Below are 24,537 nucleotides of genomic sequence, written 5' to 3' on the forward strand. Positions count from 1 at the left end.
GCTTTGACGCCTCGGTGCTGCTCAGCCATCAACCTGGCATAGACAGGATCCCCGGGGTTGCGGGATTCAATTCTCGAAATTTATCTTGCCCATTGAATATTTGATGGGCCGATGGTCGATAACACATGCCAATAGATTCGCTCTCACGCATTCATCCCTGATGCTGTGGCTCATTACCTGCCGTGAATTGTGTTGATTCAATCAATTCCAGAAAAATTCCGTGTTATATCAGATCACCAAAGGTTTTTAGTTCTTGCTAGCTTCTACGACAGAATTATGTAACCCATTCACCCGCGTCATACGTGAAATAAGCAATATCAAGTCAGAATTTGGGTAAGGGAAGCTGGATTTGATGGATGACTATATGACAAATAGAAACGACACTATCCAATACCCTCGCCAACAATCACCCCTTGAGAACAGACTCATCTGCTGGCGCCACAGATAGACTTTCTGGGTATTCTATACTCCTCAACCCCCATTTGAATAACATGTCATAATACTCAACATGGTTGTAGATCACATCACGCCATTTCTTTTCGCTGTTTTTATGTTTCAGGAACGAACCCATGCGCCTTGTCTCCTTGTTGTATGCTGACACAATAGTAGTATGCAATCGGTCTAAATCATTTGCCTGCTTGACAGTCAACTTATCCAATGGTAAGCCCAGCCTATCATCGAGCCAGGCAAGATAACCATCACACGCGGTCTTCTCGTCACACCGGCCAATGTCGTCGCGCAGCGCGCATCCTCTGTCAATCAGCATGGTGAACTGGCCACCCATGCATTTCGGTTTTTTGGAGATATGTCGTGGGCAGAGGAGGTGGATTTTGCTTTTTACAAGCCCGCATCTTGTGACGCAGTTTATCTTCATACAGCCCTGTGAGCTAACCAGTCAGAATTCTCCGTATGTTATGCCTCATTATTCGATCTTGATTTCCTCCATAATATTGGCCTGGATTTCTAGAAGACGACGTACCGGTGGTGGTTCCTCTCTAGGAGGCCCTTCGATAATCCAAAACTTCATAAATGGGTAAAACATATCCGGCAGATCAACTCCTTCTCTGTTTGGGTCAATTTCCGTCCAGCGCTTGACAGAGTCATTGTGGATCATCGGTCCGCTTTCAGGATCCCAGTTCAATAACTTCTCGCATGTACCATCTTCGCCGCACGATAGTCTGGCGATGATATTTCGTGGGCCAAAAGATTTTCTCAGTTCACATCGTACGTACCATTGATATAATACTTTCCCGCATAGGCTGATCATTCGGAACTTGCAACTATTCTCCGGGGGCTGAATTGGTCAATATACTTAAGCCAAGTAAAAAAAGTTCCTAGACATATTGATGCTTACATTTTGGCCTTCCGACAAGACAAGACCATGTCGTGGCCATTGTGACGGGTAAAACAATGATAACCAAGACCGCGTGTCCGGATCATAGCGATGCTTGCGCTCCTTCGTTATGCCAACCCAGGTATAATCACCATACTTGGATTTTCGATAAGCTTCTTCAGCGTCATCCAAGATCAGCGTCCGAATCAAGTCGCTTTTCGCTGTTCCAATATCCAGTATATCCAAGTTAGCCTTTGATAGTGCCACCAAAAACGTGAAGGTGGACGAGTATCGGTTTTTCTTCTGGCGGAATATTTTACCTGGAATAGCTACGCCGTAGATGAGTTTGCTTGTGTCTTTGCGTGGGATTACTATGCCGTGATTAAATAGGAATACCTCCTGTCCAGTCATAGTGTTTGTGTATGGTCTCACCGTTATGGCCGATGACGGGTTCCTTTTGACGATGATATCAAGTTGTTCTCGCAACTCTCCATTGTTGTAATCTTGGTTTTCTTCATCTGATGTGGTGTCTTGCGAGTTACCATCATCGGATTGATTATGGTTCGATTTCCAACTACCATCTATTTCAGTTCTCTTATTCTCGGATTTGTGTAGTCTGGCTTGTGAGTTGCCTTCATGAGAATGAAACTGCACCACTGTTTTTGCTGCCGATTGGTCTGATTCAGTTGATTGGGTTGATGACTGTCTCTTAGCCGTGAGTCTCGTCAAAGAGATGGAGTCTTTCTTCAGGGCAGATCGAAGTGGCCGCCTGTTGTTGTTATTGCTCTGCACGTTCCCTTCCTTATTCCGGGAGATGCAGGCGGCGAATGAACTTGTCTCCGTGACGGTAGGCCGGATAGGCTCTTTACCCTTATTCATGTACTGGGTTTCTGCCACAGTGAACCTGGTGAACTCTTGTAGTCCATCAGTCACTGAGAGTCGAAAGGCACGTTTGATCATGATTTCAAGTTCGATGTCGTCGCCTGTGCCCAAGTCTCCATAAAAACCTTCTTGTCGATGTGTTTGATCAGACCTCTGGCCAACGTCAACTTTACGATTTGAATTCACTTTCCCAGCAGCTTCCGTTGACTTGACAATGGAAGCATGAGTTCCAGACGACTCCCCTCTCTCAACGGTGTGGCTACTGGTAACACTTCTAGCCTTTTTTGTCTCTCTTGCAACAGGCTTCATATCCATATTTGTTGACTGATCTTGCTTATCCATATAAACACTGGACAGTATCTCTATCCACCGAACAGGGGAACAATAGGTCAGCGAGGAAACATCCGCCGCCTCGATACTTCCATTTGTAGTATTCGCTTTGAGTAGGTTGATTGCATCATCAGCGGCAGTCAAACCACTGTCAAATGACTTCAGGGATTCGTTCGATGACTCGGTGATGTAGGATAGGCAAAGAGAGACTGTTTCAGCCATGGCGCTTACGAGGGTATATAGCCTCGAGTATGCTCAAGTAATCAGGATGGGAAATCCGGAAATGATTGATGTTTATGTTACTTTGGCGGAGTATGACAGGGTAGAGAGAGCGAGGTATATTGTCTAGATGGTGTCTAGGCCTCCTCATGTGGTACAAGAGGCGTGAATACGACTATGTTTTACATATCCACGAGTTACCCCCATTTTCTGTTATGTTTCCCATACCCTACTGGTTCGTAGTAGTTACGTCCACGGCAACCGAGAATCCGATATTTGTCTCAAAAGTCAAACACAGAAGTGAAAGGCTCATTAATCTGGTGGTTAGATATATCCTATCTAGATATGTCATTATATCCGTCTATACACCTCTAAAGACTGCAGACTTTAAGTAAATGTGTGGTAATCCTTCCTTGTCTCCGTTAGACACCCATCTCTACGAGGTTTATTTGTTGGATGCTGACTCATGAAAGTAACGATTCTGGTAGATTGTGACGAAGCAATCGTCATTGTAACACCATGTAGTACAAAGTAGCAGCAATCAAAATAAAGATGCAACATCTACAAGGTAGGTACCCGGTCGTGTTTTGAATAAGTCACCTATCGGCTATATGTTTCTTGAATGGCAAAGCCCGACTACCCAGGCTTCATCAATCTGTCTTAAACGCCAGAAAGCCTTGAGGTCATTCTGATAATTAGAAAGCGATATTACATGAAAACTTGGAATAAATCATGACATGGATCATGGGCATGCAAATCGCAACGGTACTTTCCGATAGCGCGAAAGAGAATCTCTTCTCAAGTGACTTGTGCCTTTCCTACTTTTGCAGAAACGGAGTCCTCCGGGTTTCTGTTAACTGACTCAACACGATCTCGTAGTTCTTGAGGTCATTTCCATGCCGAAAATACGTAAATAGGCGATGCTGGATGGGACATTAAATACGAAGCAGTAAACGCCGAAATTTCCAATTACTAATCGATATATGGATTTACTTTCATAGATCGATAAGACAAACTACCCTAGTTCATTGTCATCTGATCCAATTCCCATTTAGGAAACAATACAGGAGTCATCAACAGATAAATCCGGAACTATTGTTTAGCTTGTGGTCGAGAAAAAGAAAGACTTACAATAACTTTTCTCCATCTAGTTGTCAGGACTTGCCAGCAGTCAAATCATGTGTAACATTGCTTGATGATGTGCCAGCAGTAAAATTTCCATCGCATCTTCCTATTCAGTCTCAGTCATATTCTCACAACGTTGTTGAAATTGTAAAGTCATGTATTCCGGAACTTCTTTACTATTTTTACTTTGTGGTCCAATTATCTCTACAACCATCTCCTTAAGAACGCTTAGAAATCAAGATAATTGGGGTCCTCATGATGGCAATCGTTTCGAGCAGTGATCCCATAATATCACAAATCATCTCCAAAGATGCGGATAACGACATCGTACCCCGATGTCGAAAAACGGTTCAAGTATACAGATGCGGATTTATTGAGCCGCCAACAGTCGAGCGATGTGTCTCGCATCTCGATGTCACAAAATGGCCCTGTCAACATCCTGTCAGGGTAATACAGTACCTGTGTGTCAACTGCGGTGGGGAGAATATCTCAAGCAAAGACGACAATCATAACCACAATCCCGAACTTGCGCTGAAAGATGTACGACGCAAAGATTTCAAAACATACTTTGACTATATCGCGGCCAAATGGCAAGTTCCCCATCATTGTCGGCAGGTTTGTTATCTGAATAGTGCATGCGGGAGAATACACTTTCATGCTCTTGATTGTCAGAGAAAACGAATGCGGCCTCGGCGTGACCAATCGTGTTGTGGGAAGAGAGAATGGATTCTGGATACTGCAGATGAGAAGTGTAGACATCCTGACTGTATGGCTGAGAAGACCTTGGAAAGCTGGTGGTCTAAGATAACGGATAGTTTTTTATGAAGTCTCGGATACCTAAGGGTAAGTTGATTGTTTTTATTACTTATGTCACAAAGCGACCCAAATCGACATGATATTCAAGAAGTCTTGGAACAACACATTAAAGCATCAGAACACTTTCGAGAAAACTCCCGCGGGCTTCATTCATACTTTGCTCCTACACATCACAACTCCTCATTCTCATCATCCACCTCCTGAACCACAAACCAATTTCCAGCAACCGGCTCTTTCAACTGAGCCGCTTTTACGAACTCCTGTATATCAAATCCCACTCGTGCTGATGACACTTTATCCAAATACTTCTCAAACTCAGACGGCAACTCATAATGTGACGGTTGACCAAAAAGCACTTCGACATAACGATGCTCGGGTCCCGGGGGCGGTGAAGGCGGATAGTACTCTGCTTTGGCGAGATGACTAGATTTTGGAATGGATAATTTGCCTGTTTTATGGTCTAGGCTGAGATCGGGTTGATACCAGTGTAGGAATGGGACGATGGTGTCGTTTTGAGGGACGTCGAGATCAATCATGAAGATGATATAGTGAGAGGTGAAAGTGGAAGTTTGGAACAGATAGGCACTTTTGGCGTCATGATTCAGCGATTTAACCATTAAGAGTGGTGTAGTTCGAGTATCTGTCGGAGTATAATAATTTAGTATTCTAACGAGTACAAAATTGAAATTCGCATTCAAGTGCAACGAGAATTTAAACTCGTACCGGCTTTGTCAAGTTTATTGCCTTGGTGCGCAGCAATCTTCTTACTGAATTTGACTCCCAATTTGTGAGATGTAGAAGGCTGAAAACCTGGGGGTGTCTGGCATTGACCGATGCCGACAGCAAGAAAGATCGCGAAAATTGCTTTTAAGAACATGATTCCAATCTATACTCTCCGAGGACTTTAACTGGACCTGGAACAATGATTGATTATAAGTAACTCACAATAGTGACGCGCACAATCCTAATGCTCGCGTGGTTACTCAAAAAATGAGGTTTCTAGGCTCGAGCTGCATGTTGTAACATGCAAAGCTCCCCACTTATGCTACTCGCCGCGGCCCAGTGTTGCGCAATAATTTGGTCAGTAAGGGCAGTCTCAATTTTGAGTGTCGTCAATGGTGATTCTCTTTTACAGAGACGATTAATATTGACGTCAGAAAACAAGGCTGCCCTCTATCGAGAGTATCGATCGATTGGTTCGCGGAGATCGGGCCGTCCCGATGCAAGCTCGATTCAGAGATAACCTTATTAATATTATCAGGTTGTTAATCAAGGTTGGTAGTATGTGACTGAATATGTACATAGGTTGATTAGACTCATTTAAAAGGGTGACAGCGTTCAGATTCTGTCAATCTGATCTTCCATGAGGCCATCCAGGGTTTGTTGCTGATATGGTCATTGCAGATAACGTTGGTGAAGATGTAGTTACTACTGCTTTTCAGAGTCACACTCGCGTTGCACTTATTTTTTGTAAAAAAAAAGAAGGTAGGAATAGACATCCGTTATTCTAACATAAATAGTTCTACCTATCTATATCCTTAGCAATAAGAAAATCGATGAAGAAATTTGTCAATTCATCAGTCGTCATTCTCCTTTACATTCATCACTCGATCACAACACAATCCCCTTTCACAAATTCTCAAGCTCATAGTCAATCAGACTATACATTCCATGTCCTCTCCCTGTTTCATGCACTTTAGGTATGTCCAACCAAACCGGTCTTAGGAGCATTGTCGGGGTTGATGTTAGTACCCGCGAATCCCAAAGCCGAGTTCCAGGCCTCAGCGGTACTGGCATCCCTCGTTCCCAAACTAGCAATCATTTTCTGAGCAGAAGCAGCAGCACTCTTGGCGGCGGCATTAGCTCCACAGACGTTGGTTAACTGATCATGGATTCTGTTGGCGATGATGCCAGGGTTCTTAGCCTCCTCTTGACCCTTGTTCACGAGAGGGTCGATAGCTTGGAAGGTAGATTCAGTAGTAGCACGACCGTCGAGACCGGCCTCGAACTTCATGGTGGGGACACAGAGACCAAAGTCGAGACCGGCAATGTTAGACGCGACAAAACCGTCGAAGGTACCGGTAACAGGGTTAGAGACTTTACCGGCGCCTGCTGCAGGCGCACTGCAGACCATGGTTGATCCGGAACCGGTACAAGTTCCAGCAGCGGCAGTAGATGCAGCAGCAACAGCAGTGGCGGTTACAGAACTAGCGACAGTGGCCAGTGTCGTTGCGGAGGGAGCGGCACATGCATTGGCGGCGGCGGCGGATGTAGCAGCAACAGCGGTCTCAGTGGCAGCAGCAGTAGCAGTAGCAGTCTCAGTACCAGTACCAGCCGCTGCGCCGTTTCCGAGTTTTGAAGCGGCAACCTTAGTACCATCCTGGGCGACAGCAGTAAAGTTGGAAAAGCCATGAGCAACCATGACTTGAGCAACGCTCAATCCGGTAGCGTCAAATGGAGTAACCTTGGAGGTGGCGGAGTTTGCGTTCTCAACATTCTGTCCGGTAACGGCAGGGTCGATGAGTGGAACAACACCACGGAGTGCAGCAGTGGTAGGAAGAGTAGGGTCGGAGCAAATTGACGGGATGCTAACGACGAAGGGGTTGAAGTTTTGCTCCGCGGCGACGAGGCCGCGAGCTGCGGCGATGGCGGCATCGCTTGTTCCAAGCTGGGCGATAATTTTGTCGGCTTGGATCAATTCTTTACCTAATTAGCTCTTATCCTTGTATAACAATGATGATTGAAGAGGTGGTCTTACTTCCACAAGGATTAGCTGCTGCAAGCAGGAACTGGATCGAACCACCAGCAAGAGTGGCGGCCTGGCCAGGCTGACCGAGGTTAGTCAATGCCCCAATGGCTGTAATAGCACCATTTCCTTGCTCTTGTCCGAAACTATATGGTGATAAGTCATCTATAGAATTCAACTGTGGAAGGATGCTTACCGAGCCTCTGCAACGGCTGCAAGGAGGTATACAAGTGCTGTCTTGGAATACATATTGAATGATATGAAACTCTCGAAAATCGTCCTTTCAAGTAAGAAGATGGAATTTGAATGAATGAAGAAATAATGTTCCGGACCGGTCGGAAACGATGAATTTTACAATGCAAATGAGTGGAAAGAATTGAAGATAAAATGAATACCGTTCACAGAACAGGTTATTCGTAACGAATGTCGTTAGAGAGAACTGAAGAGATTGTGTTGTGATGAGTGAAGGAGGAAAGAAACAGCATTCTTGGAGCTATAGAGGTACATATTTATAACCTCTGGAGGTTCGTCCTCGAAAGCCACCATCACCTGATCGGATAATCCATATAATCAAATAAGTTGCACCATTCGTGTGAGATTTTGCGCTCGGTGCTTGCTCCGGCTCCAGTGATAGGTGTGTTAATTCTTGACCTTCAATCTCACGCAAATTGCAAAGGGGATGGTGGCTGTATGAAGAAAATTATCATTATCTTAAGATACTTCCACAACAAGCAAAAACTGTGTATTGTTGTTGTCGTCACTTCTTCCGCCCCTTCATAGCTGTAACGTGTGTTGTCTCCAAAGACGGAAGTCGGAAACAGGGGTAGAAAAATAAGCATCTAAGCGCCTGTGTGAGACGTCGGAGGCTCGGGGTTTAGTTAGCCATTAATCTACGTAACTGCTTAGCTAACCAACTACTAACTATAATTCTCTTAGTCAGTGGTCACAAACTGCTAACTAGTGGGAAATTAATATATTTGTGTCAGAGGCTGATACAGTGAATGTTGATTCAACTTAATTGTATATACGAACATTCAATAGGTATTAGGCTAAAGTCATCTTGATCCTTTCGAGCCACGCGAGAACGATAACTGCAAGTTATTGCATATTATAATGCCAAGACCTCTTTTTTAATGTCTAGGTTTATTGTTAGTGAACTATTTAGAGGATGTATGGGGACTTTTCTAAATATAATTCTTAATACCGGTATGCAGCTCAGGGTTTGACGGACGGGAAGTACCTACTACGTACCTAGGTATGGAGTTGTCTTAGTAGTAGCTATAGTCGATTCCTGCGAGGTACATCAGAAGTACTCGGGTTACTAGATTTAATTTCTATGGAAATTCGTATGTACTTGCTTCCGCAGTTGGTATAATCAATAACTAGGCAGTGTATATAGATATATCCGTGTATGTACACCGTTGATAAGCATTCTCCCACAGTGATTCACATACATTCAACAGACCAAGTCATTCACTTATTCCCTGCTCTCTGCTTGAAATACCTCCTCCATAGGCCACTGAAGCGCAAAATTCCAGTCCGGGCCCAACAAGTCCATCATGGCCTTCAACATGCGTCTCGCCCATCCATCCAGGTACCATTTCATCGGGATACGATGCATTCCAGCACACCAGTGACAAACTATAATCAGCGCCATCGGATCCTTATTCTTTAACAACAGCAAAAATTCGGGAGAAACCCCGGCGGGCCACCAGACCAACAACAGCCATGTAGTCGGTAACTTCGCAGCCATGATACTGAACCAAAACCGGAGGACGGTGAGGGCTTGCGAGCAGGTTTGTCGGTCGATATCGCTGCGACTTATTGTGTTTGCTTGTCCGTATTTAACGGTGTCATTCAGGTTGGTAAGAAATTCTATCATCTTTTCGTGGCTTTCGTCTAGCACTTCGAAGCGGAGGTGTTTTCGGTGTGTGAATAGAGCGCTCAAATGACTCTTCTGGAGATGAGGGCCGAGCTGATCGATCAACGACCAGGTTCCTCGTAAAGCGGAGATTGCATTGTATGCATCCACGGTTGGAAAGGCATCGGACATTGGTCCTGCGCCAGGGACACACGAGATACCTAGCTGGAACATCAAAATAAGCAGTGAAAAGGACAATATCGCCACGCTATTTTGAGGATTCATGTCCTTGACTGCCTTTGGAAAAGCGACTACCGCATTGCGATAGTTCTTATAAGCGGCGGTATAATAGTTTTCGGGGTTGGGGGGTTCTAGATGACATATATGTAAAGCAGCAATCGCCATCGTGGCATGATCGATCCAGGGATCGTGTTCGGCTTTGAGGGATACCTCGCCTTTCCAAATCAATTTGACGCGGCGCGGATCTTCTTGTAAGAGGGCGAGGGAGTTGGCTGCAAACGTGTTGTAGTGCCATCTGAGTTGAGACTGTTCAATATCAAGGTTTGGCCATTGGGTTGGCGAGACTCTTGAAGGTCCGGGTTGGCTGCGCGAGACAGGTGAAGATATGCTCTGTTGCCTATTGTCTCTATCGTGCTGATCATCGCCATCTTGAAGGTATCTTTGGTTGTCTGCTTCGCTGGCCTCTTCTTCATCGCTGTTTTTGAGTTGAAAACTGCACTCTTCGCCACGTCTTTTGCAGTGATGACATTGTGGTGCTTGCAAATTACACTAGCTGGTGTCAGCAGGGATCATATCAAGTACATCTCAACTTGTACAAAATCCCAACATGATGCATCGGGATACAAAAACATACCCTGACCCGTCGCCTCTTGCAATTTATACATCCATTCCGCGTCTTTGTATGAAACTTTCTCGAGGTGCCCATATCCTTTTGCGACCGTATGGCCTGGTATCCTGTATCGAAAGAGGTTTAAGTTTGTTACACCTTCAATCGCCGCGATCTGCGCCCCATAGTCCTGCAAGAAACAACCCTTTTGAAGGGTTGTATTCGATCCTTTTACCTCGGACTTATCGGGAAATCCGAGCTGGGGAATAAGGCGAATATTTCTCGAAGACAGCAGCTCTTGATTTCAAATGAATGGCATCAATTCGGCTGCATATATCTCACTGCCGATAGGATTGATAAGGTTTTTAGGAATTTTTAGCTTATTAAATGAAGTCGTGAACGCTCAAAAAGCCGGAAAAAAGGAAGAAGGAATAAAAAGACAAGCAGTCTAGCGTCCCGAGTAGCACAAGAAAATGAAACGATCAAGAACTGAGTTTGAACTGGAAGTAGTCTAATGCCCCATCATTGGCGTATTATTTGACGTGCAGAGGTAGTAGTCGCAGACGGAATTAAGGCCGATGATTTAACATTGGCACATTGAGTGTAGTGATAGCCTAGCAGTTCTGTTGCAAGTTTGTTGACCTGCTTCATGGCCCAAACGAAAAGAAGGACTTGGGAACAGTTTAGCGTCACCTACAAAGGCTGTCGCTAGTCATAATTTGGCCTAGAATAGGACTCTAGGCCTTGAACTAGGCCACCAAAAGAGTTGACAAGACCAAGCAGAAGGCTGGAGGTGGGGGGCCCAAAGTTTCTTAGTTCTAGTGGTGAATCCACCACACTCCAACACTGTTTTTGATTGAGTGGTTTGATACATAGCCAGAGCCCTGGACACTGGACAGTGAACGGATTTCCGAGGAGATGATTTGGGGGCCGATAGTCAGGGACAATAATGGGACTTGACTTGAAATGCCATCCAACTACGTGCTTGGTATGGTTGCACAGGAACAAGCAATGAGAGTGCAGCCGATAATATGAGATACATAGAGTTCAATAGTTGATTTGGAATGTTTTTTAGTTTGTACGATTTATTAATTAGGTTAGAGACGCTTTAAATCGCCGATTACCTAACCACTGTTATTTTTATCTGGATTTAATTCAAATACACATTTCCTTGGTTTTCTCTGCAAATCATAGATTGATATTCATACGGAGTATATACATCCATGGATCCAGTGTCATACATCGACAGGCCGATGTATTCGCCCCAACTGCACGGATCTCATATTAGACAATCAATGTAACCTAGTTACATGCTACATAAACGCTTGTCTACGACACCTCCGGACAACGTATGAATTGACAGGAAATGAGATACCACTCGACCCCGGTGGATAGTGGACACTCAATTTAAGCTTATACTACCCCGAAGGAGGAATGCACTAGAGCCTAGAGGTCAACGAATCCATGACTCCATGTGGCTTAATTTGTAATAAAGCCGAAATGCAAGCGAAGGACGTTAGTGGCATGCCCGTCATTCTAGTTTGGGATTGATTCCCATGACGTGCTTCTTTCCAGGTTACAATGTCGACTACTAGGATCAGCGGGATACCTAGTATCTACTACGTAGAGCAATGATCAATCACAACATAATAAGCCACGTTACAGACCATATCATCAATCGACTTATCTGATACAGATATATAGACATGACAGATATATATCTTCAGAAACGTCGTCTCGCCAATGGCTCCTTGCATTTGAGCCCAACCATACATATATACTACTACGCAGTATGAATGTAGTCTCAGACTTCAGAGTGTCATCGAGAATTATCTTCCATCTCATAATCTAACATACACGTTGCTTCAACACGTGGAACGTTCTTCTACCTTGAAAATGAGGCACCAAAGACATGGTTATCCAACATGGATGGACGACCAATTGTCAATTCTAACCAACCCGAAAAGTAAAAAAAGAGGGATGACTACTATTATTATGCTATATAATCTTGCTAGTGTCTTCAGATTATGAGGTACCATTTACTAATTCGAGATAGTCAGCCATATTATGAGTCGGCACTAGACATGGTACTTTAATATGCAACCGCTCACTGCTCCCCTCTGTTCTTCCCTCTCCTATTCCCTAATGGTTGTCCACGTGCAAAGAACTTGGTCACAAGAAAAATCTGTAAGACTTCCAGAGCAAGAGACATGGGCTCAGAGTTTTGAGTGGATAAACCTCCAGGCTGCAGATGTCTGAAGCGAGCGTGCTCGAGCTTTCGTGATTCGATATTCAACATCATTGTGAAGGAAGCGCTGTTAAATTTCTTTGAGTTAGTAAAGAATGTGATGTTGACTATTGAAACGAAAGTTGGGGATATCTTGCATTTGTGTCCAGAGTTGTTCAGATCCATTCAATTCAGAGACATTAAGGAGTATGTGGGTGTTCACAAGGATTCCAATCGTTCTCGTGGAGTTTTCTAAGACTTCCATGTCCTGAAAGAGACCGGGGATGACCTTCTTACTGGCTCTGTACCACTGATATTGTCCTATCCACTAGTCAGGCAGACTAATGGGTTTGTCACTTGTTAGAAACCAAAAAATGTTTTCGATGCCTTCAAGCATATCGACGATCCGTTTGGATTCGTCTTCAACTTGTTTTATGAGGTCTCCATGCCGAGAAAACATCTGGGCTAGCTGTTTAACTTTCCCTGCACGCTCCATGGTGTCTTTGAAGAAATTATAGGTTTTGGCCACTATTTCCGTGTTATCTATTAATTAACATGCAACAATAAGAAGCTACGATGAGATCAGAGGCTGCCGATTCCGCAGCTCCTTGTAATTAGCCCTAACCCTAACGCTACATGATAATTGTACCAAGAAAGATGTCTCCGCGGAGTTACCGTACGCATACTAACACAATTGAAAATACGTACATGCAATACGTATTACTCTTCTAGAGGACTACTTACGTAGTAAACAAAATCAATTGATAAATAGAATTTCAGTTATCTTTGGTACATTGACGCAGTTAAAGTAAAAGAACGTGCAAATCATGTGACGTAGCTGGCTCGGTCCCAAGTCCGACTCCATCTCGAAGCCTCCGTGAGTCCGTGATGATAGTAGCTTATTTAGTTAGTCAGTGGATCTAACTCACCTCAACATTTTTATTCTTCCTCACTCCTCCTTCTCAATTCGTTTTACCTTCATCTATTTTCAATCTACTCATCCCCTTCCACCTCCCTTGTGTACTACCCATCGCCATACTCGCTCACTCACTACCACTCCTAATAATCAAGATGAGTCCCCCCGCCATAATCGCCCCCTCAATCCTGAGCGCCGACTTTGCCCAACTTGGCCCCGAATGCGCGACAACCATGGAGCGGGGCGCCGACTGGCTGCACGTTGATATTATGGATGGCCATTTCGTGCCTAATATGACTTTCGGGGCGCCTGTTGTTACGAAGATTCGATCGCATGTTGCGAAGCCTGCTACACCGGGGGAGAGGGGGACGTTTGATTGTCATATGATGATTGCTGAGGTCTGTCTCTCCTTTCTTGTCCGATAATGGCAATTTATCATAGCAATTTGTGTTTTTGGATTTGTCTGGAGGGTATGCTGCGAATGGGTTGTATACTCATGCACTCAATTGTGTTGTTGAATCAAGCGTATATGCTATGATATCATCCTCACATGTCTACCCCTCCTCCATTCGCCAAAACATGACCAAAACACCACCACCAAAAACTACATCCAATCTACAACACCATCTTACATTACAATATGCTAATGGAGTGAGCAGCCCCAAAAATGGGTCTCAGAATTCAAATCCGCCGGTTGCGACCTGTACTGCTTCCACTACGAAGCCGCCATCTCCTCCACCGCCGCCAAAGACCCCGCCGATTACACAACCACCACCAAGACCTCACCCAAGGAGTTGATTCGATACATTCATGAGTCTGGGATGAAGGCCGGTATAGCTATTAAACCAGACACGAAAGTGGATGTGTTGTGGGATATTCTTGAAAATGAGACGGAGATTGAGAGGCCTGATGTACGACGTCCCGCTACGCACCACAACCCCCCTTCTAATAACATAACATGTAAACATTATGGCTAACTGGTTATTGAATAGATGGTATTGGTAATGACGGTCCACCCCGGCTTCGGCGGGCAAAAATTTATGGCCTCTGAACTGCCCAAAGTCACTGCTTTGAGGCAGCGATACCCGAATCTCAACATCGAGGTTGATGGTGGTCTGGGTTTGGGGACGATCGATCAAGCGGCTGATGCGGGCGCGAATGTGATTGTTGCTGGGTCCGCGGTGTTTGGGGCCAAGGATCCGGCGGAAGTTATACAGAAGTTGAGGGACGCTGTTGAGAAAAGAAGGTCTTGAAATCTCTTCTCGGTTTTAGAGGGTTATATAGAGAAAGAAAGACAGATGAGATACGAAGGAATGAATTGAAGGCTATTCTAGTGCTATGCAAACATACCGGTAACCGAACACAGGATTTGAACGCATCTCGACAGAAAGAATTGGTATCACAAACCTTGGCTAATTTAAACAGAACGCGATTCGCAAACCCGACATAACTTATTAGAAAAAAAAAAAAAAACCATCACGTAAAGTAAACTAGTCATCGACACTGACACCGGCTTTACTCTCGTTCTTGGGGTCTTGTTTCTGCGTCTTCTCTTCTTCCTTCTTTACCTCCTTCTTAGTCTCCGCAGGCTTGTCTTCCTTCTTTTCCTCTTCCTCCTCCTCTTCCTCGCTATCCTCATCTTCATCTTCAGCAATAGTATCCCCCTTCTTTGCTTCGGCCGTCTTCCTCAACGCATCAATATCCGCATCAGCAGGCACATCCGAAATAGACGCTCTAATATCCTCGCGCACTTGTTCCTGCTCATCCTGCGTTGTAGCAGAGACAATTGAGCCGCGATGATGGCCTACTAGACCCAACACCTCGGCATCATCAGCGTGGAAGTTTTCACTGGATACGGCGGCAACTTCGTCGGCGAGGGGGGGTCTTTTCAATGATGGAGGAATGCTTTCAGGGACGACGGAGCGGCCGGCCGTTGAATCACTTGTCGAAGTTGGCTTCTTCGTTTCGATGTCACTGTCGGTAGGCTTGGAAATGGCGGCGGCGTCAGTATCAGACTTCTTTTCGTCCTCTTTATCCCCCTTCACTGAGGCGACGGATTCCGTCCCCTTGGCCGTCGGATCAGATGTCGGCGTCGCTTTGCCCTCTCCTTCGGTTGTAACTGGTTTTGCGCCGAGTTTGCTTCGTGCATTCTCCTTTGCCCGTGCCGCTGCTTCCTCGCCGGCCAATCTTAGCGCTAGTGTTCGCTGGTCCTCTTTATTCTCGCTAACGGGCGGGTTCTGAATCTGGATGTGTGGCGTCGACGTTCCGCTCGATTTATTCGACATCGGTGCTACCACGGGAGCGGGTTTGGGGACCTCGACTGCATCGGCTTTCTTAGGCTCGGAGGAGAAATCATTCGGATCAGAGACGGCGCCAATTTCGGCTTTGAGTTCGCCGTACTCGTTCCATTCTTCTATTTGCTCGAGATCCTTGAAAACACCCACGTCAGCAAAACCCCTATAATAAAAGAGAGAGAGAGAGATAAAAAGGGTGGGGGCGTACGCCAATAATAGTCTTAAACTTCACCAAACCAGGCAACTTGCGTCCCTTGGAATACCTCCCCCACAGTCTCCTCGCGGCATCATCGGTGGCAATGTCGATGGCCTGAAAGGGGATCTTGTTGGCTTTAAGGATTGTCTCGAGGCGCGAGGTGGCGGTGATGATGTGCGAGGAACCCGCGGTGAGGGAGGTGTAGAGATAGAGGGTGGAATCTGCCATGTATAGAGCTCTATCTTGGGTAGTTGCTTGGGCTTGTTGTTGATGGGAGGTTAGATCTACCGTGTTGGTTGGTCGGTTGTTGTGTAGGTAATCGTAAGTAGAATGTTGATTTTATTTCTTCACTAGATCTGAACACGTCGTGTCTGTTGTCTTCTATGACTGTAATTGTAGAAGTAAGTTTGAGAAGTAAAGGGGAACTGTTGAAACTGATGCAATACGTTGGGCGATCACGTGTATTTATTTCCCCGCTCTGCCCTGTGTTTTAGTTTTGCGAGACAAAAACAATAGTTGCAGATAAACCGTCGCCTCTCTGTGGCAGGGAAAACTCAAATAAATAGCTCTACCTCACTCGTTTGATCGACCAATTCTTATGCAGGCTGAGGCGGTTATCTGTTGTCTTTCTGTCGTCCACCTCACCCAGCCAGTTGGACAGACGGTGGGCACTGACGTCAGAAGATGAAGCCGTGATAGGGTGGTAATTGGTGAGGCACATCATATCAACGCAATTCCGTGGAGGAGGTCCGGTTTTTCGTTCTTTGGTCTACTGATTGTTGCCTCTGGACTGATTTATTATTGAGTGAATAACTTGTCCAGGTTACGGTAACGGCTGACTGTTCTTACGAATCATTTACCAGTTGACTTAATTCACTCCGGATACTCCGATAGTTACTCAAGATACAGTGGAACCGCACACGGATTATCCATTCAACAACTGACTCGGACACCATCTATTTACATGACCCCTCTTTCTCTCTCCTTCACCATCTCACTCATTTCACCTCGATCTTGATCTCTCCAAGAAGCTAGAAGCTAAAAATACGCATACTGATAATCAGGCTTCCCCTTACTCTCCCTCCTCATCTTCGACCTCGGTCTCGAATTCGCCAATCTCTTCGCGGCACTGCCACTACTCCTACTCCGTGACCTGGACGTTGTAGGCTTCCGTCTCGGTCGGCCTTCAGCTTCGTGCGCCACTCTTGCCCTACCACGCTCGTTGCGGTTATAGGTATGCGGATCGTCCCTGCTCAGAGAGGTGGGCGATTGACGCTGGACGTTACGGAAGACGGTTTCGGAGGGTTGGGCGTAGTCGCCTGGGTGGGGGCTTTTCATCTTGGTTTGATGGATGGGCTGTCGCTGTGCTTTTGGGAATGGTGGATAAGATTGAGTTTGTTGGTGGTATGGAGAAGTAGGTAGGTAGGTAGGTAAGTACTCGATTTATATACCTTCGTAGATGTAGACGTCAGAGGCAAGTCCTCGCTCGACATGAAGGAAGACAGGCAAAACGTCGTGCGCCACGGCTACTACTACGACGACGGTAGAGGCAAGTATTGACCTCATCTCGTACCAAAGAAGAAAATAGATATACTTTGCCAACCCCGGAGTTCCTAGTTGGATTCAACCATGGTTATCTACACAAACCCAACGTATCGCGCAAAGTTTGACGAGGTGTAGGATATATTCACAAAGGAGATAAAAGATTGATTGGGAGGGGTAAATAGAAGGGGTAAAAAAGTAGTTTTTAGCTCCAGCACAAACCAAGAAGAAACCGACATGAAAGGCCAGAGAGAGAGAGAGAGAGAGAGAGAGAGAGAGAGAGAGAGAGAGAGAGAAAAGGAAAGCTGATAAGTATATTGACAGGCCCCAACCCGACTCGACTCGACTTGTCAAAATCGGGGGAGGAAAACATCTTCAAGACCAGGAAGATCCATCTCCACGATTATACACTTCTGTATGACCGTGCCCATCCCCAGTTGTTGTTGTTCTTGTCCCTTAAACAGTTACAAAACTTTCCGAGTTTGTAAAAGTTTAACATCCCTCGCAGCACTCAATGCAATCGAAACAGCATTCACAGCTCTCCTCGCACAGGAAGCAGCAACACAGTGTGGCAAGACAAGCGCCTAGACAGCCGTGGTCCCGACCTCCGCGCTGCTCTTGTTGGTACTGTTGTGGTGGAGGGGGTTGTTGGTAGCCTTGGGGAGGGTAGCCCTGTCACCAAACAAGAGTCAGCTTTTCTTTTGCTTTTTGCGCAAGCAAAATCAAAACCCAGAAGATACGAAGCTTACCTGAGGAGGTCCGTAACCGGGCTGTTGAGGAGGGTAGTAGCCGCCTTGGGGAGGGTGACTGTTCTCTATTAGCATATTCCTCCAGATAGATATACATACACATTTATATGTATATGTATATGTATATGTATATATATTTGATTTGTTCAACGTCTGTCAGAGGGACGCACGCTTGAGGAGGCTGGTTGGGATATCCCCCACCGTAGTGAGGTTGTTGTTGACCGTAGTAGTCCTGCGACGACATCTTCTCTGTCTGTCTCCGTCAGTCAGTAATCAAACCACGGGACACAAAACAAACAACAGCAGCGACAGAATGGATATACACACCTGAATCAAACCAAGAATAACTCTAAATAAGTAGGATAAGCGTTCGCAGGGACGGTTCGTGGTGTATGAAATAGAGGGTGAGTTACCAAGAAGTAATAGTAGTGGTACAAGTACGGAGTAAGTTCAACGCAAAGAAGGAAGATCTCCCTCCCAGGACTCGCTCAGCCCTGACTCTGGCGCCAAGAGCGCTGTGACGGAGCGAGTGGACCCCCCGTTCTTGCTGGCCGAACAACGTGACTGGCCGCCCTCAGCCACAGCCAGCCTCTTCTCCTCTGAGTCGGTCTCCTCTGAACAGCTCCCTCTTGGAGGTCTTGGCCCACTCGCGAGAGTGATGACACCCATGAGACAAAACTCACAAAACGCTCCACGTTTCGGCTTCTACAGGACATGCTTGCGTCGTCTTATCGCAAAGCGTTTTCTTGATTGGGTATAAAGTTGGCTCATACTTTTTGAGTCCAAGCCTCCCAAGGCAAGAGAATACGTACTAGCAGTGCTAGAGTAGCCACCTGCAAACCTAATGCCAAAGCCATTCGAATATTATTTGGGCGGTGCAACACTGCAACTAACTACCGTACTAAGTCGGTCTAAGTTGGCACGAGAGTAGTATGTACGTCCATTGAATGTAGGTAACTTAACTAATTTGGTTGCCTCGGAACAAGTGGTGGTTCTTACGGAGTACAGATGAAACTGCCCTCTAGGCTATGTAAATGTCTATGAATAGATCGCATACTTAACGCCACAAACTTATCTTTGAGGAACAACAAGATTAGAAATCGGATCGTTCGGTTACCTTGCATAGTTAGGGAGTAGATTATGCAGAGTCGTACTGCTGCTGGTCCACGGGTGAAAAGTCGGTGACTATCCCGACTTACTCCAGTCTCCTCCCGGTCGCTACACACTGTACGACTCAGCTGAACATCTTAGATGCACAGGACCAGTAGCCACTTAATAAAAACTCCGCTTAGCCAAAAAATTGAGTCATAAAAGATTAAAATAACCGCATGTTTTGTTCAGATTACTATCAATAGTAACTCGGCAGTATACGAAAAGAAACGAAAAGATCAACCGAGTAAAAAAATCAAAGCTGGGCAGTTGAAGCAAGTATCGTCACATCATGTCATCACTATAACAAAACAAAACAGACAAAAAGAAGAAACCACCGCGCTGATAGAAACAACCTAAAAAATAATAACAACAAACCAAGTATTAAACAAAGTAGCCAACAACCAAACAGTAATAAAAGTATGTACCAGAAGGAGAAAAAAACTACTATACAGCCGTCTGTACAAGATACGGATCTTCGCCGACGACCAACGGCTGAGTACTGTTATTCATGTAATAATTCATGTACTCATTGCCCATGGCTACGGTAGCGGGATCCCATGTAAAAATGGCTGTGTCGAATTCTGTCGCTGTTGTCGGGATTTCTTCGTGATATTCCGTTTTTGTCGTGGGAACCATGGCCGCAGTGAGAGTGGCAGTGGCAGTGTCAGCGGGCTCGTCGATATATGGAGCATTCTCAAGAACAACTTCCTCCCTTTGCTCCATCCAATGCTTCAATACATCCATTGGCGGAAGATTTCCACCACCCTTACCGCCACGCTTTTCACTGTCCTTGCCACGACCGCCGCGACCACGTTGACAGGGATTGAAATGCGTGCGTCGGAGGTGTGCAGCTGCGTTGTAGTTTGCGCCGTACCGCTTGCCATTTCGGCAAGCCTTGCAGTTGGCAAGAAAGGTCTTGTCGGGGGAGATATCGACGCAAACCCAGACTTTGCGAACAACCGAATGAACACGCTCAATATGACGACGCAGTTCATGTTCACCGTGAAACCCCTCGGGTTGATCACTACACAAATGACAATACGTCTTGGGCCGAGGAGGCCGTTGAAAAGATGCCTTGGGGATGGCTGCGACTTCTTTTGAAGTGCCATCTTCAGATGAAATCCGAATCATCCGGTGATTGTCCTTTTTGACAACATTATTTTTAGTAGACGGCACCTTGGGTGCAATCAGACGGGTATTTTGAACTTGTTCAGTGTTCAGAATTCGCCGTGCAGTCTTGGACTGCGGTGTCATAGACACTCCCGAGGCGTTGCTCTCGGTGGAAAAAGAAGCCTTCATCTCCAAAGATGCAGATGAAGGTGGAGGCAAAAAAGAAACAGGAGCAGAAGAAGAAAATAAAAGAGAATCAGACGACCCAATTGCAACATGAGACATGTTACAATTGGCAGAAGGAGAAACAGAAAACCCTACATCCACAGCGGATGGTAGGACAAAATCAAGACTGAGGTCTGGGACATGTTCCATCGCTCCTGTAGAGGACTCGAATCGGAACATGTCTAGACCTCCGGATATAGAATCTGTCGTAGTACTACGGCTCATCTCAGTGGCTTGCATCTGAGTCAACGCTAGGTATGGTTGTTGAGCGTGTTGAAATAGCTGCTGTTGCTGCTGCTGCATATCAGAAATGGGCAGAATTGGGGTACCTTGATTGACATCTTCCAAACACTGTGTGTATTCGGATGGCGAGTACTCGAATACATTTACGTTGCTGTGCCTGTACAGAGAGGACTCGGTCGATTGCCTGCGTGTTTCAATCGGTCTGGGAGGTGTTGGAATTTGTTGACTTTGTGAGCGGACCATCGATGGGACGGACGAAGTTGCGACGGTCTTGACGGCTCGCTTTGGACTGGTAGATTCCGCACTCTGCCAAATGTCAGGTCACCAGGGGCCAGGAACAAAGGGGACGAATCGAAACATACGGGTGCACGTCGCTTCACAGAAGAAGCTTCAGCTACTGTCCGTGGTGTTTGTCGAGTGCGTTTTCCCAAAATATCCGGAGACGGTCCAGGTGAGGTTTTTGAAGTCGAGGCGTTTCCGTCTGTCATAAACTGGCTGAGTCGTTGGGTCCATGCAATATTTCGTTCGGCTTCGGAAAGATGTTGATTGCGGTCCCAAAAGGCGTCCCGATAGCCAGAGACGGCTCTAGTAAAGAGGTCGTCATCAGCAATAGAGACGGCCATATTTGTCGATCTCAAGCGTTCGTGGTGGTAGTAGCGGTGGGGGTGTTGCTGATGCTGTTAGCATGAGAGTCTACACCGGGTTAGTTGGAATCTCACAGTGTAAATGAACGGGTTTCTGGTCTGCCTGGTTCTGTTTTGATAAAAAAAAATGGAGTATAAAGTATGACGATGTATAAGAGGGGTCTTAACTAGTTGATGGAATATCGAAGAGGGCGAGAAGGAGAACAGGAGAAACAGAACAGAACAGGAGACGGACGGATGGGACTATGTGATCAGACTGCCCACCGTATGGCGGGTAACGGGAGGATGTTTGGGGGTGCACTCCTAATGATTTCAGGTCTGGCGGTCTATGCTCGATCGGGTTAAGTTTGGGTTATCAAATGTTCTAGACAATGCCCAGAATCGACTGTACGTATGTAGTACTCCGTACGGAGTAGTCGTAGGCGCTGGACACACCAGTTGGGCTCCCTCCCAACGTACTAACTTACGAGTAGACAACCAGGACAGACAGTCCGAGGGTTGCGTGCGAGACCTAGCCTAGACAACGGTGGTTAGTAGCGCACGGTACTGGAGAACGAGGAAAGTGAACACTGAAAATTGAATGCAAAGACCGACTGAGAATTGGGATGGGAGGTGTGAGAGGAGAGAGTGGGATGAAAAGTGAAGCAGCCATACGGAAGGCACTGAGAGACCGCCGGACCAGCCAGAAACGAGGAAGGCGCAGTGAGCATACACTAGCTGCTTTAGCCGTATTTACCATACCACCTCCCTGGCTATGGAGTACAAGAATAGTATGCGGGAAATGCTCACCGTCGTATGTGAACGTATCGTGTGTATTTACTCTTGATCGTGCGTAGTAGACGGCCAGTACGGCGACACACCACGCTAATCCACGGATGGTCGTAGGCGCTGCTAGGGACTGCCCGGGTTCTGTCATAGTGGCACACCCCCCCAAAGAGCCGCCCTTGGATTTCTGGCTAGGCTGTTACGAATTGACCGGTTTCAACTCTCGAGTCAGTTATTTCCCCCTTCGTATTCACTAGTCAGTCGGGCTTGTCCAGTCGTCGCAGCTGAACGGACCTGCTTAGAAACGGATGCTTCTCACGGCTGATCTCGAGCGCTGCGAAGTTTATCCTTCATATGAGATGCCTCATACTACGTACGTCCCGTCAAATCAAAATCCTACAATGATGCCGTTGGGAGTATGATGTTCATAGTTCCATCCCACGTCCATAACCGGGAAAATGCCACCACCCATCGCGATTCAGAAGTAAACCATGCACACTCAACTGTGAAGGAGGGTGACTAAAATCGAACAAGAGGCTGATTTCACAGCCCAACAAGACTAGCGGAGCGTCAATTGGTTGGATGTGGGCATGGACCAATTCTAGGTCTCCAGATCGCCGTGATCATTGGTGTGTGATTCTCAAGCCGTTTGCTTGGCTGGTTTCTTCAACATTGGCATTGATCGAGGGCCAGGCCGAGCAGGTCAAGTAGAAATAATCGAAAAGGGATTATGATGAGGCTGACAAGTTAAGTCAATATGTCAAACATCTCCTCCGTAGAGGTAGGTAGTAGTAGGTACGTACATGGCGGTTCCTCTCAATCCAGCTGAGTTGATAAGTTCATGCTTCATATCGTGGTAGGAGGGAGTGGACCACCGGCCCGTTGCGGACCCGCGTATCACCAATAAAACAGCGCTCTATTTTCCCTGCATCATTTTCTATGATCCATCCATGTCGTCTGAGATGCTCTAGAGCTTCTTAGTCTAGCGAGGGCGTACGGAGTACATAGTAGCGAAAACTTGCTACCCAAAGACAGAGTCAAGAGGACAGCACTTCCACATCGAGATGCGAACATATCAATTCTGAGTGAGATGCTGTCTTAGGTTGTTTCCTTAGTAAGCGTCCGACTCGTCATGTCAAATGATTTCTTCCTGTTTGATGAGGAGGCAAATCCATGCAAAACTATTCACTAGGATAGAACGGCATGCATGGAAACGAATATTGTATGCAAGACTCCAGAAACCCCCAACTTTATCAACTTCATGGGTCAGATATGCCGCTCAAGCCGCGAATAATCACTCACTGAATGGACTACGCTTATGTGCGTCAATGTAGTTAGAGAATCAAGCAGATATAGTTGGGTAGCAAGCGAGCTACTGCTATATAGTTATATTCTAGTGCTCACGCTGATCGAGACTGCATTGCAGTACAATCATCCCTTTGCAGAGTTGCGGCGGGGAGCCTATCAGGCGACAAGGCATCAAGGCATGAACTCAGGGCTGTCTTTACGCGACCACGGGTTGAAGAATGGCTATCAGTCTACGAGTGGCTCGAGGTAAGCACCTAGTGTTGTAGAAAGTCAACCAAGGCTTGGAAAGAGTTTGCGACTAGGTGGTTCTCTGCTCCAGTATGAGCAACCTTCCGAGGTCTCTGTTGGAACAGAGCAATCGAATTCTCAAGATAGTACGCTTCAGTCTTCAGTCAAGACTCCATTTCCATTCAAGGCGCGTTGCTTGTCCCGATATAGCTTTCAATGCGAGTACGGCCACAGCCCAGTGCCCTTGTCATATCACGGCATGTGTACTACAGTACACGTAGTCACAGAATCTCAAAGAGGCATCAGGGGTTTTGAACAAGCTCGGCGCCGTCAACCTATTGCATGCTCCGTACATCATGTCAAACCGTCACAGCATCGTCCCTAAGCCCTAATCACATCCCCTTTCGAGTAGTTGATTCAGGCTATTCCTATGGAGAAAAACACTCCGCGTGCGCCGTGAATCAGATTGGTGAGGGGCCGGAGGCAGTGTACGGCGGACTAAATGCGGAATTCGTTACAAAATTCGATTTTTGATTCTGCCGCAAATTAGGTTTGTATGAGCCGTAACAATCTGTAATATTCACAAATCGCCACACATGGATTCTAATTGGTTTATACTCACCGCTTTATTCACCGCCATTATCCTTATCGTATTCATCATATCGCTTCATCAAATCGCTTCATTATATGCTTTATTATACAAGTATCCCGTGACTTGAACACAACCTATTACGAATACATTTACTAAGTAAGCGTTGCAAATCTACTTGACCCCAGAA

At 46.1% G+C, this 24,537-nt stretch overlaps 9 protein-coding genes across 9 annotated transcripts; 1 reads left to right on the top strand and 8 right to left on the bottom strand.

Moving 5' to 3' along the window:
- Positions 1-406: 406 nt before the first annotated feature.
- Positions 407-766, bottom strand: EYB26_008729 (uncharacterized protein; the record flags this gene model as incomplete). The annotated part of the gene is made up of 1 exon (XM_054267980.1): positions 407-766. The coding sequence occupies one exon, from the start codon at positions 764-766 to the stop codon at positions 407-409; it is 360 nt and encodes a 119-aa protein (XP_054123955.1).
- A 156-nt stretch (positions 767-922) lies between these two features.
- Positions 923-2,767, bottom strand: EYB26_008730 (uncharacterized protein; the record flags this gene model as incomplete). The annotated part of the gene is made up of 2 exons (XM_054267981.1): positions 923-1,294; positions 1,355-2,767. The coding sequence occupies 2 exons, from the start codon at positions 2,765-2,767 to the stop codon at positions 923-925; spliced, it is 1,785 nt and encodes a 594-aa protein (XP_054123956.1).
- Positions 2,768-4,875: 2,108 nt separating this feature from the next.
- On the bottom strand, positions 4,876-5,582 carry EYB26_008731 (uncharacterized protein; the record flags this gene model as incomplete). The annotated part of the gene is made up of 2 exons (XM_054267982.1): positions 4,876-5,345; positions 5,429-5,582. 2 exons carry the CDS (start codon positions 5,580-5,582, stop codon positions 4,876-4,878), a joined length of 624 nt encoding a protein of 207 aa, XP_054123957.1.
- An 819-nt stretch (positions 5,583-6,401) lies between these two features.
- Positions 6,402-7,700, bottom strand: EYB26_008732 (uncharacterized protein; the record flags this gene model as incomplete). Its single annotated transcript, XM_054267983.1, has 3 exons — positions 6,402-7,405; positions 7,464-7,597; positions 7,648-7,700. The coding sequence occupies 3 exons, from the start codon at positions 7,698-7,700 to the stop codon at positions 6,402-6,404; spliced, it is 1,191 nt and encodes a 396-aa protein (XP_054123958.1).
- Positions 7,701-8,928: 1,228 nt separating this feature from the next.
- Positions 8,929-10,258, bottom strand: EYB26_008733 (uncharacterized protein; the record flags this gene model as incomplete). Its single annotated transcript, XM_054267984.1, has 2 exons — positions 8,929-10,101; positions 10,187-10,258. The coding sequence occupies 2 exons, from the start codon at positions 10,256-10,258 to the stop codon at positions 8,929-8,931; spliced, it is 1,245 nt and encodes a 414-aa protein (XP_054123959.1).
- Positions 10,259-13,457: 3,199 nt separating this feature from the next.
- On the top strand, positions 13,458-14,555 carry EYB26_008734 (uncharacterized protein; the record flags this gene model as incomplete). The annotated part of the gene is made up of 3 exons (XM_054267985.1): positions 13,458-13,700; positions 13,962-14,213; positions 14,295-14,555. The coding sequence occupies 3 exons, from the start codon at positions 13,458-13,460 to the stop codon at positions 14,553-14,555; spliced, it is 756 nt and encodes a 251-aa protein (XP_054123960.1).
- Positions 14,556-14,792: 237 nt separating this feature from the next.
- Positions 14,793-16,020, bottom strand: EYB26_008735 (uncharacterized protein; the record flags this gene model as incomplete). Its single annotated transcript, XM_054267986.1, has 2 exons — positions 14,793-15,731; positions 15,805-16,020. The coding sequence occupies 2 exons, from the start codon at positions 16,018-16,020 to the stop codon at positions 14,793-14,795; spliced, it is 1,155 nt and encodes a 384-aa protein (XP_054123961.1).
- Positions 16,021-17,826: 1,806 nt separating this feature from the next.
- Positions 17,827-18,752, bottom strand: EYB26_008736 (uncharacterized protein; the record flags this gene model as incomplete). Its single annotated transcript, XM_054267987.1, has 5 exons — positions 17,827-18,006; positions 18,084-18,141; positions 18,254-18,336; positions 18,411-18,432; positions 18,583-18,752. 5 exons carry the CDS (start codon positions 18,750-18,752, stop codon positions 17,827-17,829), a joined length of 513 nt encoding a protein of 170 aa, XP_054123962.1.
- Positions 18,753-19,679: 927 nt separating this feature from the next.
- On the bottom strand, positions 19,680-22,373 carry EYB26_008737 (uncharacterized protein; the record flags this gene model as incomplete). The annotated part of the gene is made up of 5 exons (XM_054267988.1): positions 19,680-21,119; positions 21,176-21,484; positions 21,533-21,566; positions 21,925-21,968; positions 22,170-22,373. The coding sequence occupies 5 exons, from the start codon at positions 22,371-22,373 to the stop codon at positions 19,680-19,682; spliced, it is 2,031 nt and encodes a 676-aa protein (XP_054123963.1).
- Positions 22,374-24,537: the final 2,164 nt, after the last annotated feature.

Source organism: Talaromyces marneffei, chromosome 7 (assembly GCF_009556855.1).
Source record: "Talaromyces marneffei chromosome 7, complete sequence".
Classification (NCBI taxonomy): domain Eukaryota; kingdom Fungi; phylum Ascomycota; class Eurotiomycetes; order Eurotiales; family Trichocomaceae; genus Talaromyces; species Talaromyces marneffei.